Source organism: Meriones unguiculatus, chromosome 3 (genome assembly GCF_030254825.1).
Source record: "Meriones unguiculatus strain TT.TT164.6M chromosome 3, Bangor_MerUng_6.1, whole genome shotgun sequence".
In the NCBI taxonomy this organism is placed as follows: Eukaryota; Metazoa; Chordata; class Mammalia; order Rodentia; family Muridae; genus Meriones; species Meriones unguiculatus.
The window spans coordinates 38,939,607-38,959,716 of record NC_083351.1 but is presented as its reverse complement, the minus strand read 5'-3'; the positions used below and the strand labels follow the sequence as shown (position 1 = coordinate 38,959,716).

The 20,110-nt window shown below is 44.1% G+C and overlaps 1 protein-coding gene across 1 annotated transcript; it reads right to left on the bottom strand.

The window, feature by feature from the left end:
* Positions 1-9,903: 9,903 nt before the first annotated feature.
* Positions 9,904-20,012, bottom strand: Cavin4 (caveolae associated protein 4). Its single transcript, XM_021654115.2, has 2 exons — positions 19,287-20,012; positions 9,904-13,338 (listed from the first exon to the last, which is right to left on the bottom strand). Exons 1-2 carry the CDS (start codon positions 19,692-19,694, stop codon positions 12,658-12,660), a joined length of 1,089 nt encoding a protein of 362 aa, XP_021509790.1. The 5' UTR covers positions 19,695-20,012; the 3' UTR covers positions 9,904-12,657.
* Positions 20,013-20,110: the final 98 nt, after the last annotated feature.

The window sequence follows — 20,110 nt, the reverse complement described above, 5'->3', positions numbered from 1 at the left end:
GAAGGGGCTGGGCTGGGAACTGGGAAGAGGGCTGGAAGGGGTTCAAGAGAACTGGTTATAGTTTGTAAGAAAAGAGAGTAAAAGAAACATTTTCTTAAAACCACACATTTTATACCCATAAGCTCATATATTTGAATGCTTAGTCACGAGGGAATGGTGCTATTTGAAAGGATTAGAAGGATTAGGAGGTGTGGCTTTGTTGGGGGGAATGTATCACTGGAGGTGGGCTTTGAGATCTCAAAAGCCCATGGCAAGCCCAGAGTGTCTGTGTTTACAGATCAGGATATGGCTCTCAGATACTTTTACACAGCATGCCTGCCAGCCATGGTGATAATTGACTAAGCCTCTGAAACTCTAGTAAGCCCCCAATTAAATGTTTTCTTTTATAATGGTTGCTTTGGGATTGGTGTTTCCTCACAGCAATAGAAGAGGGACTAAGACAATTCCCTTAGGCACACTTGCAGAAATGACTTATCTTGATCATATGATAGTTCTATTTTGACTCTTCAAGAAACCTCCACACTTAACTTCCATAGTAGCTGGGCTATTTTACATTGCCATTGACATTATGTGAGAATGTCTCCTATCCCTGCCCTGCACATTTTCACCAGCATTTATTGTCTGGTTTTTTTTTTGTTTGTTTGTTTGTTTTGTTTTTTTAACGATAGCCATTCCCAGTGCCTTTGAGATGGAATTGTATTGTAGTTTAGATTTGCACTTTGCAGATGGCTAAAGATGTTGAATACTTTTTATTGAGAGACCACACATTTTTGACCAGCACACCTTGACCTGTATATGTGGAGAGCTTTGTGGAAGAGCAAGAGCTGCTGAAATGGACCAGTATGGGTGCATAAGTAGACCAGGAGAGGTTGGGAAAATCCACAAATACAAAAAAGATAAAAACAGTAAACAAAAATACCCATACACTGCAAGTCCCTTGTGGAATGACAGAAGGACACCAAATAGCAAGGTTCATGTGCTCATGTCCCTGGGCTCAGTGGACTCACTGGAATAGCTTCCTCAGAAGATGTGGGTAAAATAGCAAGCTGGGTCAGTCGTCACAACTCCTAAGACAGGGGATTGAAAGCAACAGCTGTGCAGTCAGTTCCTGGGATAGGAAGCACACAGGAACAGAGCTGCTCTGAAAGGCTTAGCAGCCTTATCGAGGACATCACATGCAGGAAAGCTACAGCCACCAGTCCACACAAACTCTGCCGCAAGCAAGTTTCCAAGGGGGAGAGATTGTGCACCTCAAAATTTTCTAAAGTAAAGATAGTTAGTGACAATTTAACATGCTTTCAAGTTTTTGGCAATTTCTTAAAAAAAAAGCCAGCCTGGCTTTCTGCAACTTTGTGCTGGCCTTAATTCATCCGCTGTTTCAAGATAATACAGGAGCAGGGTCCAGGTGAGGAGTAGTGACACAGTGCATGCCCCAAAAGGCCCCATCCTCTACCTACAAAATTGAGGCATCACCAGTGGTTAGAACTTGAGCACCTCAGGGTTGAAGCAACTGTCAGCAACTATGACTCACTACTTAAGCACAAAACAGGACATTAAAATGCTCTAGGTGAGCGGAACTATAGATGGGGAGTGGAACAGGGCAGGTAGGTGACTGCTGATGATCTGATACGTGTGTGTGTGTGTGTGTGTGTGTGTGTGTGTGTTCCACATTGTATATGCACATGTTCATATGTAGAAAATCCGAAGAAGGACACCAAGTATCCTGTTCTCTAACTTTATCTTATGTCCTTGAGACAAGGGTCTCTCTCTCCCTGACCCTAATCAGCAATCGAAGAGCAATCCTCTTATCTGAACCTTCCACAGTGTTGGGATTACAAACACATATGCAGGCACAGAGCTTTTCACATGGGTGCTGGAAATTTGAACTTGGGTCCTCAGGCTTGTGCAGCAAGCACTCTCACCCACAGAGCCATCCCCCATCCCTGACTGCTGCTCTTTAATAAATCTTCTGCTTAGATTTATTTATGACAATAAATTGTCATAATTTCTGTGCAGTTTAAAAACTACTGAAAATGCCAGTTGTCATTATGGTTGGTGGTGGCTCACACCTTTCATCCCAGTACTCTGGAGGCAAAGGCAGGGGAATCTCTGAGGTCGAGGCCAGCCTGATCTATAGAGGGAGTTCCAGGACAGCCAGGGCTACACAGAGAAACCCTGTCTCAAAAAAGAAAAAGGAAGGAAAGAAGGAAAGAAGGAAGGAAGGAAGGAAGGAAGGAAGGAAGGAAGGAAGGAAGGAAGAAAGGAAGAAAGGAAGAAAGGAAGAAAGGAAGAAAGGAAAGAGGGATGAAAGGAAAAATAGAAAAGGTTTTTATTGGGAATAAAAGAAAGAAAACATTCAGAGGCACCTGGAGGAGTCTGGAGTATATAAACTGATGAATGACCACTCGGTGTATGGTTGTGGGTAAATCTTTTATTGTAGATATGGGGGAGATAACAGCAGGGACATCTGGAAGAGTCCAGAGCAGAGAGAGAAAGTAGTAGACTAAACATGGCCAGCAGACTGGGCCTGGCCATGAGAGAAGCAGGGGGTGGGGACAAGGAGGAAGGAGATGGAGAGCAGAAGATAAAGAGTGAGCAGAAAGACCAGGGTTAGAAAGAGGATGAGTAGCCAGGGGGGGCTAAGTTTTGGGGTTTCTTTCCCATCGTGTTAAATTTAGGCCGAGTGATGATGAGTGAAGTTTTTCTAGGCCAAGTGAGTCAGGGGCAGCATGTGGGAGTGGTGGCCATTTGGAAAAGACCTTTTCTTAGGTGGCTCTCTTCCTGGAGGTGAGGAGACCTCAGCAGAGGCACTGTGACAGGAACAGAGCAATGGGCCCACCACACCCCAACTTTCAATGTTCTTCTGGGGTCTGGTGGGGCTCACCTATGTATATACTTCAACAATGAATGTTCCCAAATCATGTATCAGGAGGCTTTCCTGGTCAGAGCACTGGAAAGGAGGACAGGAAAATGTCCCTGGATAAACAAAATTTGAACTGAAATCTGAAAGGTAAACAGGACTTAAGAAGTCTGTGGATGGGCAGTGCAGGTAGAATGCAAAGGTCCTGAGAATTGGGGGATGAAGCTGTTAGACCAGCAGGCCTGGAATGCAGAAACAGAGTGAATAATAAGAGATCAAAGTGGAGACACAAGCAGAGGCCAGATCACATGGAGCTAAAGCCACTGAATGGTTATAATACCTATAGACCATAATAACATATCAGAGCCAAGTAGACTTTACAATTACAGCCCATCAAAACAGAGTAAACGGGTCGTATTGTAATAGATACAATAAAATGCCTTCAATTCTGCTGATGACAAAAACAAATTTTCACATGGATATTACAGTAGATGGCTCCTCTAGAGGTTACCTGTGTCTCCTCTAAAAACTGACATCCATCTGTGAAAGCTGAATAAGAACTACTGTGTTGCTCAATTTGCATCAATTACCTGCCTTAATAAAATACCCTTACAAAATGGATTCTAGAAACGAAATATAAAGAATGTAACTTGTCCAAGTTCTCTGAACTAGTAAATGGCTGAAACGTGAATCTGGGCATCCAGCTGCAAAGCGAAAGTTTTAAAGGTACAAACACCTGAATACTGGGCAAAGAATGAGCCAAACACATTGTAATCTCCTAAGAGAACCGGGCAGTCCGGTCCTGAATAAGGGTTAGGACGAAACAGACATATAGACAACAATCAGAGTGTCCACTAGATGTCAGACTTGAGTTGCAATGGAGTTTCCTAGACCAGAGAGGCAGAACCAGCGCGCTAATTGAAACATGAATTCCTCACAAATGCAAATACTAAGTCAAGGGTGGCAGTTACCTTTCTGAATAAAGCAGTGTGATTTGTTTTTTCAACAAGTAAAAAGGCAGCCGGGTGCTGTGGCACACGTCTGTAATCCCACCACTCAGGGAGGCAGAGGCAGATGGATCTCTGTGAGTTCAAGGTCAGCCTGGTCTACAAAGTGAGCCTAGGACAGCCAAGGCTACACAGAGAAACCCTGTCCCGAAAAACCAAAAACCAAAACAAAACTTTACAAAAAAAACAATAAGCAACAAACAAGACTATGTCACTGCTCTGTTCAACCTGAACCCTCATTTAAGAAGAAAACCCAAGTCCATAAAAATGCCTCAAGCATCCAAGTCCAGGCACCTCAATCTTCACTCTCTTCAGCCACCTGTTCATAAATCCCCTCGTGGTCGACACAGACCTCAGACATGGTAGCCACAGTATCAGAATAACGTTTCAGATACCATAAAACAGCCATAGCTGCTCCTCTGCCCATAACGCTCTACTCTCTTACTCTGACTTAAGTTTTCTTGGTAACACTTGGAAGTTCAGGTAACTGTAAGCTACATTGCTTCCTGTTACTCTCTGGAATCAGTTGTCTGGTAAGTACTGTGTAGAACCTCAGACAGTATGAGGGCTATGGGTGCTTGTCCTGTTTTCTTTCTTTTGTCATGATAGCAACTCTTAGCAAAGGTGACTTGGGAGAGGAAAAGGGTTGGTTTCATCTTACACTTCCAGGACACCATCGGTGATAGAAGTCCAGACAGGAACTCAGGCAGGAACCTGACGGCAGGACCGCTTGCCATTGCATGCAGAACAGCCAATCTGCTGATAACTGCCTGGGTCTGAGCAGTCCCTCAACTGCAGCTCTATTATCAGGCTGAATTGGTGAAGCTAACTAGGACAGAACTTAATATCAATGTAAAAATATTAACTGTAAAGCAAAGATGTTTACAGAAGACACTAGAATTCAGAGACAGAATATTTACCTAATATAAAAAAGACATTGAATGCAGGGAAGTAGAAGACATTATCTGTGATTAAACAATGCCCCCATTGCTCTGAACCCCCAGAATCTTAGTGTTCGCACAGCATCTTGTCAAAGGTCTTACAAGTTATGTGATCATGGGAGTCACTGCAGAAACACTGTGGAACCAGAATGGGTGTGTCATTCATCTGAGCACCTCACTCATTTACCTGCCTCCAAAGCCACAATTGTTCAGTCCTTAAGACCTTTGCCCCTGCCCTCCATCCTTCCGAACTACAAACCTATTTTCTTTTGTTCTCAATGACAACAGAGACCTCTCAGGCTTCTCACAGTAGCAAGGCATTTGAAATGCTCCTGGCATGGAACAGTTAAGTTTTCTGGGGTTTTTTGTTTTGTTATGTTTTGCTTTTTTGTCTTGTTTTGTTTTAACTGACTTGTAAACTTAACCATATGACTAAGATTCATGGTGGGGTTTTTTTATTTTCCTTTTCCATTCTCCTCATTTCTGCATCTCATCAGAGCCATTGATTTTTTTTTTAATTTAATAGTTATCATCTCTTTTAAACAAAAATTTTGAGCAAGTCAGAGAAAATAATCTATTGAATGCATTATAGACTGGTTTCCATCAAATGTCAGGCTTCTGTGGACCCTAGTCAATTTCTAGTTCCTCTACCCTCTCTGCCTAGAAAGGAAAGGTAAGCCTAACCAGATTCTCACCAAAAATTATTTTTTAATGTTTTTGAGATTGTAATATAATGACATCATTTCCCACTTCCATTTCCTCCCTGAAAGCCTTCCCATATCTTTCCTTGCTCTCTTTCAAAGTCCCGGCCTCTTTTATTGTTGCATTGTTGGTCCTCCTCCTAAGAGTCCAGCCCTTGGGTGAGGACAGGGGAATCAGGGCCAGGCAGTGAGAGGCACAGAGTCGTCACACAGACACCTGGAGTTGGGTGAATGCAAACCGAGGACAAGTGGCTGCAGACTCGCTTATTCTGGAAGACAGATTGTGTTATATAGCTTTGGGCGACCAATCAGGTTCCTCCACATCATCTCCAAGCCTGCCATCGGTTGTTCGTTGGTCTCTGGGCCGACTTTCCCACATCAGGTCACATACTCTGTCTGACTACTTGGAAAGTCAGTCAGCAGAAGCTGCCCCAGGCCATGAGCCCTAATGGCCCTTTGCTGGGAATGCTCACCTTGTAAACAGTTACTAAGGAAAGAGCTTGTAGTGCCAGTTATGAAGTATAATGTTGATGATATTGGGTTTTTTCTTACTCTTTAATGTGTTTTCCCTGCATGTATGCGTGTGTACGATTAAGAATGCCAGGTGTCAGGTCCCTGGAACTGAACCTCTAGGTGCTCATTGGTCCTCTGCAGAAGCAGCAAACCAAGCCATCTCTCCACCCTGTTATTTTCATGTGTGTGTATGAGTGGGTGCCGGTGTGTGTGCAGTGACGTCCTTGTGGAGAGCAGAGGACAGCACCCAAGAGCGGCTTCTTACCTTCTGCCTGCTTGAGGCAGGTCTAAGGAGCTGCTTCTCATCTTCTGCCTGCTTGAGGCAGGTCTAAGGAGCTGCTTCTCACCTTCTGCCGCATTGTGCATGCCAGATTAGCTGGCCCGTGGCTGTTGGGAAATTCTCCTGTCTCTGTCTCCCAGATCCCGGAAGGAATGCTGGTATTTCTGATGCAATCCGGCACAGTCGGGTTTGCGTGTAGGTGGTACAGATCAAACTCAGGTCACCAGGCTACTGCAGAAATTGTTTTTAACCCAGAGACATCTCCCTGGCCCCAGATGGTTTTGTTTGTTTGTTTTAACTATGAAAAGTAAGCGTGGGTCATTTACTCTTAAAAGCAGATTCCCCTGAACTACTATTGTTGTTTTTAATTTTAAAAGATGAATTTCAATTAGAAAATATCTGGTGCATTTTCCTCATGAATTCACAACCCATGGCTTCATTTGGGTATTTCCTATTAAAGATTTATTCCTATATTTTGACGGTTGAAAAGCGCATCAGCATTTCCTTTATAACCTTTCCCTTCACTTTGACCTCAACTTGTTTCTTCTCCTTGTGACTGTTTCAAAGGTGTTCATACAATTTTTAAAAAGCCACCCATTTCAGTCTTTTTTGTTTTATCCTTAGAAATGTATCTATACAGCTATGGCTTGGCAATTGAAAGCTTGTTCTGACTGCTATAATGGAAGTTTTGGTTTCCTTGTATGTTAAATAAAGATGTTTTTGTTTTAATCCCAAGTGTGGGATTGTAGTTGGGTTATATTTTGTCCACACCTGTTAATTGTCACATGAGGAGCTATTTGCCATCTGGTAACAGCCTCCCATGTGCTGCATGGAGAGGGCCGAGGTCCAGAGTACCAATATGAGGGCCCAGAAAGAGAAGCTGGAGCTCTAGAGTGGCATTCTGTGTGGTGGTCGGTGTTGGCCTGTGGCGTGGAGCAGTTTGGAGAGACCAAAGACCAGAGACCGTGTGGAGGTTTGGAACACAAAGACAGAGAAAAATCCTTCGGGGCACAGCGGCGTGGAGGAGCCAGCTAGCTGTGTCTGCGGCTGATGGAGATTGATATAGAACCCTAAGAGAGTCCCGTGGCCCTAACTAGCCAGGAGAAGTAAAGAGGTCTGGGCCTCTTCTCACCACTAACCTTTTCTCTCTCCTACTTAGGGTTGGGGGTTGGTGGAAGGGAGGTAGAGGCTTAAACACCCCAAATAAAGTAGCTTTTTTTTTCTTTTTAAACCACGGCAGGTGGCTTTCCGCTAGACTGTAGGTCTAATGAGATCCTAATAGATGATGAATATTGACCCGTGAGCTCATTAGGAACTTGGGTGTTTTACAATATGACACAGTGGACAAACCAGCCAGGAGTGACTCCTGCATGGACCCAGCAAACCCTGCCCACTGCGGCATCTGTCACACATCAGGATCCTCTTGACATAAGTTTGGGAGAGGGAGCGCCATGTCCGAGAGACCCCTTGCTCTTCCAAATTAATGATGTAGAAGATAACCAAGGCTCTGATTTCCCTGAAAAAAGAACTCAGTTTGGGATTTTGTCAGCTATGAAAATCCCTTCCTTTTTAAACTGTCAGAATTTTCTGATGAAAACCCACCACTTCACCTTTTTTTTTTTTTTTTTGTCAGTAATACACCAGGCTAGATATGTAGCTTGGTTGGTAGGGTGCCTAGCACATGTAAGGCCCTGGTTGGAAACAGGAAGATCAGAGATTCAAGGTCATTTTTGGCCACATATGTAACAAGTTTGAGGGAGCATGAGAAACCAACCCCCCCACACAAGAAAATGTGTGTCTCCCAGCCTCTCCTCTAAGCTTTGCCCCCTCCATCGGCCCTCACTTGAGATCAGCACTTCAGTTCAGTGTGTCCAAAACAGACCAAAATAAAGGGTAACAGCCAAGTTCACCGGGCCTCTGAATATGTTTGTGCAAACAGGTGCCTACGAAGTTCAGAAGAGGGCACTGGAAACCAAACACTCTTGCAAGACCCAACAAGTGTTCTTAACCACTGAGCCATCTCTCCAGCCCATAGGTGACATTTTTTAACTCTGCACATTAGGACTCGAATCAGGCAGTGCCTTCAAACTGAATCCTACTTTCACGTGTGGTGGTGCCCTTGTTCCAGCCTCACACCTTCTGACTCCTTAACACCTCCTGGGGGGCCTTGGGTTCACCTCAGAGGGGACACTTTCATTCCAGCTCTGAGTGACAGGCCTGTAGGCCTCAGATGAAATGGGATGTCCTCGTCCAAATCTTGCTTCCTCCTGAAGCTACACTAGAGCATGAAGTTCCCCCAAGGAGACACAAAGGTCTACCTCCTGTCATGGCTGCATGCTACCTTTGCCAACAGAATTTTCATATGCCCTAGATTCGGAAGAGTTCCTGCACATACACAAAGCTTGTAGTAAGGACGGTCTCCAGTTTGCTGCTTTGTGTGGAAAGCAGGAAAGGGGAAGAATAGATTGTACAAATGCATCTTAAATCCCTAATACATTCTGGTGCCTTATGCTGATTCAGATCCAAGATGACAAACACCAAAAGATGATGGTGAAACGAAGGGTCTTGTGCAACCAAGGCTGAGCTGAGCAGCCACGTGTAGCTGGATAACCGGCCCTGGCCAGCGTGGTGGGTTACGGTGGCTTTTATTGAAGTCAATGGAACAAAGCATTGTGTAGGCTGGGATTTTCGGGTGTCACACCACACACAAGAAAGCCCCCCCATGTTAAGAATCAGGAGCTGCTTTTCTTTGGAACACACAAGCAGGCAGAACTCTGGCCTTGAACAGTGAATAGATTGAGGGCTGTGGCCTTCCCTCTATAAGGCAGCTTGACTTCTCAAGGGCACGGCTGTCCTAGAGGGAGGGCAGAAGAGTGAGGAAAGAAGCCCAGCAGCAGCATGGGTAGGCGAGCCCTAAGAGACTCAAAGGGAAGAAGCAGCTGTTCTAGATCTCCCAGCACTGCCTGATTCTGATCTAAGAGGGGCGGCATAAGTGCTGGGGCATCACCTACTCAAAGAGGTCACAGGAGTGACCCCAAAACAAAGCAGGGAGCTCCTTCACTATAGACCACAACACACCTCAAAGAGGAAGAACTGAGGATGGAAACATGATGATCCTTCCCCTTATTTAAAGATCAAAACCTCAATTTTCTTACTAGACTTCAAAAACCAGAAGCTACAGAAAACCTGTCCCAAGAGAAAAAGAAAAGGGGGTACAGTGATTTTATTTAACCAAAGTGCAGTTCACATGGTTCTGAGGAGCAGTTTGCATAACATGACCCATGACTTTAGCAGCTAAGAACCACAATGAGGGGTTGAGAGATGGCTCAGCAGGTAAGAGTACTTGCTCTATAACTGTGGGGATCAGAGTTCAAATCCCCACTCACAAAAGCAGCTCCCCTGTGAAAGACAGCAGAGATACAAAGATCGCTGGAACTCGCAGGAAGAGACCCTGCCTCCAAAGACCAGGTGACATGATAGAGGATACCTGATGACCTCATCTGGCCTCCACACACGTAAGCATACACTCATACACAGACATGCATAAATAAGTCTTTTTAAAAAAATCACCATGATGACCAGGCCTGTTCCAAACCAACTTCTTTAATGTGTACAAAAGACAAAGAGTCAAGTCAAAATGGTTATATTTTTAATTTGGCTTATATCTTGTCATTCATGAAAACTTGCTTTTTGGGAACACACACAAGTCTGCTCTTGGCAAGGGGAACGTCCATGCACACTAATGTTCGATTCTCTAGCCTCAGGACACCTGGATCATCACAGGCAGGAGACGGGCCTGCATTTCCCCGTCTACCCTGGAAGAGTTTCAACACCAGCTCCCCACCCCTGGTAGCTACAGCTGTTGTTCTGCTCTGTCTCGTTACGAGAAGGGAGTAAGGGTGTGGGTACATTATTTAGAGGTTGATATGTGTAATTCTGCACTGCAAATGAGCAAGGAACCTGGTGTTTCCCCAGTGTTCATCAAAATAATGAACACTGACTAGAATATCACTTATATTAAATGAATGTGTGAATTTTGCAGCCCTTTATCTTCGCACCATGAAAGCAGGATGAAGGTACAAGAAATTATGTGTGTGGAATTTAGGAATATCCTAAACACAGAAAGACGCTGATACATATTTACGGCAGCGGGAAAATCCTGGCAGTGAGAATGAAGTACAGGATTATGGTGAGCCTCCAGCAACAAGAGACATTTAGTGTTTCTGGGGTCACACAAAGTCTAGCAAGACGAAAGCTGACCCGGTCCTAACTGCTCCTCCATCAGACTCTAACACAGCTGCAGGAGCAATGCTTTGTAAGATGTCCAGGCTGAGTATTAATGAGTCAATAAACAAAAGCCCTAGATATTTGCAGAAAAAATATGTTGGCCAACTGAAACAAACTGAAAACAAACAACTGTAATTTCTCTATTTCTCCTATCCCTCGATTTACTACATCTGTAACTTCTCTGTCTTCCTCCTATCCTTGGTTCACTATATCATCCTTCATTTGCATATTGCTGTTTCCATTCATCACTGGTTTAAAGATTTACAACCATAACACTGGCCTCACATTTCGCAATAACATCATTTTACATTCAAATTTATTCTTGGACACACAATCTCCTTCTAAGCTGTTATAAAAATGTTTTTGGAATTATTCTTTCAAAGTTTTATTCAATGCTGCACATGCTTTAGTTTGTAATATAAAAAAATAGCAAGATGCCGAGTGGTGGTGGCACCTGGCCTTTAATTCCAGCACCAGAAGCAGAGGCAGGCAGATCTCTATGAGTTCGAGGCCAGCCTGGTCTGCAGAGCGAGTTCCAGGACAGCCAAGGCTGCACAGAGAAACCCTGTCTTAAAAAAAACCAAAAAGATAGCAAAATGAACATGTATTCAAGGCTGAGTGAAAAGAAAACGATGCCGAACCATACGGATGAAGAGAATCCATGCTTATTTAACTCTGCTTGTGAGTGCTGGGGCAGCAGGCACGCAACCCCATGCCTGCATATGTGTAACTACTACATGATTATTAAAAAGCAAACTGAACGTGAGTGGAAAAAAAAAAATCAAAATTTCTACCATCGCTTCCATCTCAGAAAAAAAAAAGAAAGAGACTGGAAGATTTCAGTGTGCTGGTGCACAGAATCAGTGTAACCGGCCCTCAGCAGTGGTAGCTGCTTCTTGGCTGCACAGATCTAAATCTGAGAGCTAAGTTGTCTCTGAGGTCCTCCGAAGCGGCTGTGACAAATGTTTATGGGCACTGTTCTGGACATGTTAGCCCTAAAGGGTTCACTCTAGAAAAACAGGAGTACTGGAGGTCACTTCTATGCCCACCACATCAGGGCAAACTTCAGAAAAGCCGTTTGACAACTGAGCCTGACTTCCGCCTCACGCTGTGCACCAAAACTGTGCTTGTCTACCCCACATCCAAATCTAAAGGCAAGCAGAGACGATGTTAGCTCGCGGCGAAAGACCCAAGGGTTGGTTCCAGCTTTTAATGAAAAGGTGCTCATCCAAGCATTTATTTTTCACTCCTCACTCTGTGAAAAGACTTGTGCAGAACAACTTCAGCTTCTGCTCAAGTCTGGCTTCACTGCTCGGACCAACGGCTTCTTCACAGCTGAAACTGTTCAGCTCTGGTTTTGAGGGACCAGTGTGGTTCGTGCTTATCCACTGGATGTGTGCCTTGTCCTCACACACTCTGTGATGTACCCCTCAGATCTCAAGTCCTTCAAGAAGTACAGGGCCAGCAAGCACCCTCCCCCGCCCCCAACAAATTTCTATCACTGGACGAGTATCTCACTAGCAATAAAGTTATAATGCCACAGCTAAATGCTCAAGCCCAAAACTTCCGGGATTTCCCCCCCTCACAAAAGAGCTTCATAAGGGATATATGGCTACTGCTTCACTAATGAATATCCAGATGTGAACATCTGGGTAGCACAGTGTACTCACTAGCTGCTCCCTCTTGAGACTGGACTTGCTAATCCTGACCCAAACCGACAGTTTGTTGCTGAATGATGGACACAGATTTGTCCTTCCTAGAGACCAAGCATCTAACTGACCTGAGCCACACAATTATTTTCTCACTGGACAAGAGTTGCTCCAAAAGACTTGACATAAGAGAAAAAAAAAAAATTCTGTCAGAGTCGTATAATCTCAGGAAAATAGAATTTCCAAGGAAATTATAAGAAAATTGTATATATATATTTCTATAATCTTTAAGATTTTAAAGGTAAGAAATGAAGCTTTTATACCGACTGCCTTTCTATTGGACATGAACATAAATGACTACACTATTCAAACTATGACCACCTGATTTAAAGTGATTGATGCTCACACTTAACTCCTCTCTACGAGGACTGCTTTAAGTCCAACAGGAGGGACTCATCATCCTCTACTCTCACCTGGGGTTTAAACGTCACCTTCAAAGGCTCAGGAGTCTGGGGGTCCCCTCCTTCTTGGGGAATGTACCCTACCTTGGCCACCTCCTTTTCTGTTTCACTGAATTCATCAGGGTGGAACTCATGGATGGGCCCCAGCGCCAGGCTACCTGTGATGATGTCCACACCCATCCCTCTGTCTCCCTCCTGGCCTTCCACCTTGGGATCCTTAGGTTTCCTGAGGCTGCGCATCTTAAAAGCTTCCTTTGAGGGGGCAGCATTTGAAATCGACTTCTTAAATCTTTCCCCTGACTGCTTCAGCCTCTCTCCCGACTGCCTCAGCCTCTCTCCTGACTGCCTCAGCCTCTCTCTCCTCTCAGGCGTGACTATTCTAGTTCTGATTCCACTCACTTTCTTGTCAAGATTCTGCCGTGTCTTCTGCATGTTTTCTTTGGAAAACGCCTTCTTGATATGATCAATGTGCTCCTTGCCTGACTTTCTAAACCTGGCAGATCTGCTTTCTTCAACATAGTATTCTTCATCCGATGAGAGCTCTATTGGGGGATCAAAGACTTCCTCGACCTCTTCCTGGCTCTCAGGCAGGCTCCTGTCTTTAACAACAGACAGGGATGAAGGGCACCGAATATCCTCCTGAAGGAGAAAAAAACAAGGCATGTAAGTGTTTCCTGTGTGGCAGGCATCAGCCTTTACTTCTAGCCACACCTTACAACCTATCTCCATGCTGTTTGTCTCCAGCCTGTATTCCTCAGGGTCTCTCTCTCTCCTTGGCCTTTCTCTCACAATACTGTATCTTCATTTCTCCACTGCAAACATAACAGATTTCTCCATGTAGATATAGCACAGGCACATTTCAGTTAGAGGCGCAAACCTCAGGCCCATCGTCATCCTGTCCACTGACATTGCCGTTCCTGTCCCTCACCCAGATACATCCTCACCCTCTTGTCCCATAGTCAACTTGGCCCTAAGTTCTAGCAATAACAGTGAAAAACATTGAGTCTGCTTCCCACTCCTCTATTCAAGTCTTAATCAGCTCCTCATCACCTCAGGTCTGAATGTGGGCCATCAGTCTCCTCCAATCCCTGCCCTTCCGGACCATTAGCTGAGAATTTCCTGAGAAATGCTTCTATAGCACAGTCTGGTTATAGCCCACTGAAGACTTCCGAGAGCCCATCAGTGGTCACAGAGGAAAACTGAACCTTGCAGGATGCTTAGAAAGCTCTTGACCTGAACCTACTCTCCCCCTTCCCCAGCCCAGAGATGAAGACACACAGTATTGAAGTTCTTCAAACACAAAATATTTTGAACCCTCTAACAAGATAAGTCCACCCTATAGCTCCCTGGATGTAAATCTCAGGATAGCTATGGATGTGTCCCAACAAATTTGCAGATGGCAATGTCATATCTCTGTGTCAATGTCAGATAACCACATTCTACACCTTTGTGTATGTGGCTGATTCTCTCTCCCATGCCCCTTTACCTCATTTTTAGCTTTACAAATGATAGCTTTTTTAAAGAATCAATTCCAATGCCCCAACTCCCCCCAAGTAGAGGTAAGGAGGCCAGGTCAAGAGGGGTTCTGTGGCGAATAGTGAAGACAGTAGTTATGATTCTGTCAGGAAGACTTCTCAAGGTTTTGAAGACAACGGTGACATGATTTGACTCATGCTGTGTAAGAGTCACTCTGCTGAGGGCAAGCCTCAAAGGTAAGATGAGCGAGGAGGATGACAGAACAGCACTGAGTTTAAGCTAAGGGAAGGTGGACCAGGCGGTTTGTGGACATGGGCAGGGGTGAGAAGTCTTCTAAGTGCAGATCTGCTCTCAAGGTCAGAATCCATAGGACCCATTGCTAGAGCAACAGAGGGAGGAACCTGTCAGGCACAGAAGCAAGAGGAGGAACCTGGAGGGGAAGGGAGAGACACGGTCTTTGAACTGCACACTGGGTATGCAGGCAGAGAGGCTGAGCAATGAGGATTCAGGAAGAAGGTGAGGGATGGAAATGTGTACTCAAGAACCATTAATGCAGGGATGGCCTTAAAGGTCAGGAGACGCTTGCACTGGAGAGATAGCTCAGTCGGTGAAGAGTTTGTCACACATGGGAACCTAAGTTCAACCCCCAGAACCTGCATGATAAAAAGCAAGGCATAGCGGAAGAGTTTGGGCTCAGAAGGTGAAAACGGGCCAAGCAAACCTGATGACTGGAGTTCAAATGGAAAGAGAAAATCAGTTCCCATAAACTGTCCTCTTGATTCCATATACATGCTGTAGCACACTTGTGTCCACACTTGCACACTTGCACACACACACACACACACACACACACACACACACACACAGCAAAATCAAGAAATCAGAAGACAGAGTAGTGTTTCATTCAAAACTCCTCAAAGGCAAAGGGTACCTCAAAATTCAGAATGAAATATACTTTGGAAATATCTACCATGGATATTATGTATTATTCCCAGAATGACTTCAGGTCAAACAAAGTCTCCTATCAAATGAGTTATTTAAAAAGTTTTATTTTGCTTCCATGGTATTCCATGCCTATACCTCCAGTTCTTACGAAGATGAGGCAGGAGGATCACAAGTTCAGTACCAACCTGGATTACACAGTAAAACCCTGTTAAAAGAAGAAAGGGAAGAAGAGAGGGAGGTAAGCAGGGAGAGAGAGGAAGAGAAGAAAGAGAAAGACAAAGAGGGAAGGAGGAAGAGGAAGGGAGGGGAAAAAAGATGGAAAAAGAAAGAAAGGAAGAAAGAGAGGGAGGGAGGGAAGGAAAGAAAAACATTTAGGTTTTGGTTTTTTTTTTGGGGATTCATTGTTACAAAATCATGGGTTTTGAATCTGTACATAAGAAAAGAAAGAAAGAAATGGAAAATGCCATCTAGTAAAAAAGCCAGGAAGCAGGACCCTAAAGGATAAGGACAAAGCAGCTTAAGAGAGAATCAGCTCTATCAAAGGTGTCAGAAGAGAGCCAGTTAGAGACAGGGCAGCTCAGGGCACAGGTAAAAGGAACCCACTGTGCCACTTAAAGATTATTCTAAAACACAACAGGCAAGACCTAAGGAATTATGAGATTTTTAAAAACCGGGCCATAAGTTACAATTTCTAAATGAAACAGTATTGATACTTGAGATCCACGTTGATTCCACTCAACAAAGATTCAACAAATACACAAGGAGGACGTTTGCACATACTTTGAAACATAACCAGCCTGATAGTCAAGAAGGCGTCCTTAGAATGGAATTCCTTAACTCAAGTGACATTTTTGGCTACAGGATCAGCGTGCTCATGAGCCTCCTTCTCCCCAACAGAGGAGGCAGAAGTGGGTGTCTCATGACTCTGTGATGAATCAGTTAGAGGCAGTAAAGTTATTCCTCTCCCTTCCTGACACCTGCTGTGGGGAGCAGCCTCAGCATCTGAGTGGGCTGGGCGTGCCTGAGAAGGTATAATTAGGACAGGAAAGAACCAAAGAGTACTACTTGGTAGGCAAAGATCCCTACAATCTTCAGTGAAAGCATCAGACACAGGGAAATGGGAAGCACACACCCTTCTCTTCAAACACGCAGACAGTGCAAAATCAGGCTTACCCACAAATGCCAACAGGGCAAGGGTGGAAAAGGGCCTTGCTGGGGAGTCTATCACAGCCCCTCTGCGTCAGCGCTACTGTGAGGTAAAGGGCAGCACACTGTTAATAATGCAAGGCTGGAGGGGTAAATTAGAGCTGGCTTCTGATTGCAGTCACATTTGTGTATGAAAGTCCAGGTAAAATTAGCTTTCTGTTGTTTTGGGGGCAGGGTCTCACATAGCTCAGGCATGTCTCAAACTTGCCATGTATCGTATCTAAATTCCCAATCCTCCTGCCTCTAGACCTCACAAGTGGTAAAACTATTATAGGTGTGTACCACCACACCTGGTTTAAAGAGACGTTTTTGTAACAGAACGAATACTATGGGTCAGAGTTAAGTGGGAATTGGTATAAAACTAACACAGATTGGGACATTTTGGATACCCAGAAATCTGGGAGTTATCATTAGAGGATGTTCAAATCTTACTTGTGGTTACCAAGTCACTGGAATTACGAGAAGGTATGCTCATGCCATGCACAATGAGAGGAGCCACTAGGGTGAACAAGTGTTCAAAGAGAATGTCAGACAATTTCTAAATACCAACATCCTGAATTTGGTAAAAGTTTAGACATATGCAACTATAGAAAATAGGATACCAATAAAGATTATCAACAAAAGATATGCCCAGGAAAAACTTAGGAAAAAAAACCTGAAATGGAATTGAAGACATACTTTAGCTCGGCTTAAAAATAAAATTTAGAAGGGACAATCTTCAAATAACTATGAGAATTATAGATAATTTTAACTACTAAAAATAACCATGTAAATGTCATACACATCTATATACATTCTAACATATAACAAGTACATAAATCTGAGTCCAGTGTACACAACATGAGACTTCAAAATTTCCCTGTAGGCTTATAAAAGATAGCAATTGTTTTTTTTTTTCTGACAAATTGGTGCATAATTTGAATAACTTAATATCATGTAGTCTTCAAGATATCCTATCTTAAAAGAGGTTTATCATTATCTTTCAGTTCCCTTATGATACGACAAGAACAAAACCCAGAGGGAAACTACTAGTAGGTTACAGGGCAGAGAGACAAACAGAGAATTACATGAGCAGAATTACATTACCAGTTGGGATTTTTCTGTTTCTTTGCTGTAGCTTCTGTGAATCCTGAGGGAACCCCAGTCCATCGCTTTACATATAGGTCCCCAGACACATGGGACCCCAAGTGCACTTCCTGACATAACACATGAGAGCAAAGGGTGAGCGCCCAGGCCCCGGAGGGTGAGTGGATTCATTTTCCAGTCCCCTGCCCAGCTCACCACTGTCTGCACCAACACTGGAACTGATACCTCAAGTCCGGTGACATCTTTAAGCCTAGAGAAAGGAATCTGGGAGCCTGGAAGGAAAGGGTGATGGGGAAGGAATTCTAAAGACACAGGGCCACTCTTCTATCTTTGAAATAAGCACCGCATCTCTCTCCTCCTATTTTTTCCTAAATAACCTGTGTACTCTTAAAAACAGATCCAAAAATACCACTCGCCCATTCCAGTGTAACTTGACCACTGGAGAGAGAGCTCCAGGACTGACTAATGCGCAAGGACCGTGAAGGCTACGGGCCCTGAAGTTTCCACCAACTGTGTCCTTTCGTTTTGTTTTTATTCTTCCAGGTTCTATGCACACGGACCTCCACTTTTAAAAGTATATAGCTGTGCATATGTACTGACGAACATTCCCACCCATGCCTGATTTTATGTTTAGAACAAAGTCTCTGACATGAAATTTGGAGGCCAGAAGGTTTGGAGATTTTCAAAGTTCATAATACACACTATCAAAAATGCCTTTCAAAATGTTGTGCCAACTAATTCTCCCGATAGCAGAATAAGAAGGGCTGTCGTCTCCAACCTTCACACTCTGGATTTAAATAATAGCTATTTAAGAATTTTGTTCTTACCTTTTTTGCTTTTATAAACGTTCCAGTTATCACTATTCTTTCTTAATGTGGGGAAAGAGTTCAACTTGTCCATTTTAATTTATAAGAGTTTAAAAAAATATACTATAGACATTATGCATTTGCCATAGGTATATTCCAATTTTTAAAGTATTGAGCAGTTATAAGAATGCAGCAAAAAGAAAAAAACAAAAGAGGCTTTTCGAGTAAGGAATCATCCAAGGAATTTCTGAATTATTAAAACATAAAACTTAAATTGAAGTTGTGGTTCTTATCTATAATCCTAGCTCTTGGGAGGCTGGGGTCCTCCATAGTTTGAGGAGGACCTCCATAGTTTGAGGACAGCCTGAACTACTACATGGTGAGGATTACATCAGCATGAACTACAGGCTAGATGGTCTCACAAAACCAGGAAAAAAATGTTTAAAATAAATAAATGGCAGATTATTCACTTAGAAGCAGGTAACGTTACGTATTGTGATTAATACAAGAAAATGATGGACAAATTATATTCAGGGTAGTTTTTGTTTTGCTGGTTGGGTTTCTAGGCTGCCTATGGCAAGAATAACACCATGAACATGCAGGGGTGCTGTTTCCTTGTTTTCTTTTAGGAGGACGTTGTGTATCAAGCTCTAGCCTCAGCCACGTGGGCGAGTGTTCTACCACTGAACTGCATCCCCTGCCCTTCCCAGCAAAGACAGTTTTTAAACTTGACATTTCTTAGGACCCTTTTGGTTCCAACATTCTAAAGTCTACTGGGTCACTGTGCTTAACAGGATTCAAAAGCTGAAAGAACCTGATGGTATTAGGTTTCAAAGGCAAGAAATAGCCCGAGCCACAAGCCACAGTTCGCATTACATGACCAGTAAGAAGCTCGAGAAATGGATGAGAGCGTCAGTTAACGAGAGATGGCTCTTTCCTGGAGCGACGACTCAGGGAGGTCCACATTACCATACACCACGGCAGAGATGTGACGGAGCAAACCTCTGTGGCCTGAGGACAACGGATGAAAGATTATAGTCACCAAGCTGACCCCACGTGCAAGCTTACCTGGAATATTACCACGCGGAATTTGTTTTTCTTCATTATTTCTTCTTGCTTGGTTGCAACCTTCGTTACGTGAACCTGTTGCTTCTCCACCCGGGCCTTCACGTCTTTAATGTGTGCACTGACTTTCCGGGTCTTCTCAAACAGCTTGTTGACAATGTGGCCTGTGTTGCCGTGAGACTGTGAGAGCTTCAGCAGGTCGATCTGGACGGACTTGATAGCGTTTTCCATCTCCCGGTGCCTCTCCTCTATTCTCCTCTGGCTGGCCTGCACACTGTCCACCACACTGGCCACCTTGTCCAGCACGGTCACGATGGTGAGAGCAGCATCTTGGTCTTCATCTTCAGTCACACTCGACAATCGATTCTGGTGGCTTTTACCAGGGTTTGAAGCAGACCCGTTGTGCTCCATTTCACTTCTTTCTCAGCAGAAGATGTCCTATAGCAATGGATTAACCCTACACGTGAAGCCAGCAGTCAGGTTGGTAGCAGGCGACGAAGCTGCTTTCAAGGCTGAAAGCGGCACCTGGAGAGTGGTCAAGTATTTATAACTACAAATGCCCATACGTGACTGCCCTGCAACACGAGCCCTTGCAAAGCACCGGGGCGGTTCCAAGCATGCTTGCTGACTGACTAAGGGCCTCAAATAGGACTGTGTGGGTGGCAGGGAAAGCTGTCGGAAGAAGTTCACTAAAGCCTCTGTGCTGCTCATACTAAGCCCACAAGCCAAGGAACTGCAAACACTGAGCAAAGTTTTTCTCTTTGGATCATTTCAAATTATAATGTTTAAGGGAAGAAGAATTCTTGAACTGCAATCTTCAGTACTAA

Excerpts from the sequence above, each read along its gene's own strand:
- Cavin4 (XM_021654115.2), bottom strand. The coding sequence starts at position 19,694 with ATGGAGCACAACGGGTCTGCTTCAAACCCTGGTAAAAGCCACCAGAAT. Across the intron at positions 13,339-19,286 it reads TCCGCGTGGTAATATTCCAG|GAGGATATTCGGTGCCCTTC; the intron begins GTAAGCTTGCAC and ends TTTCTCCTTCAG.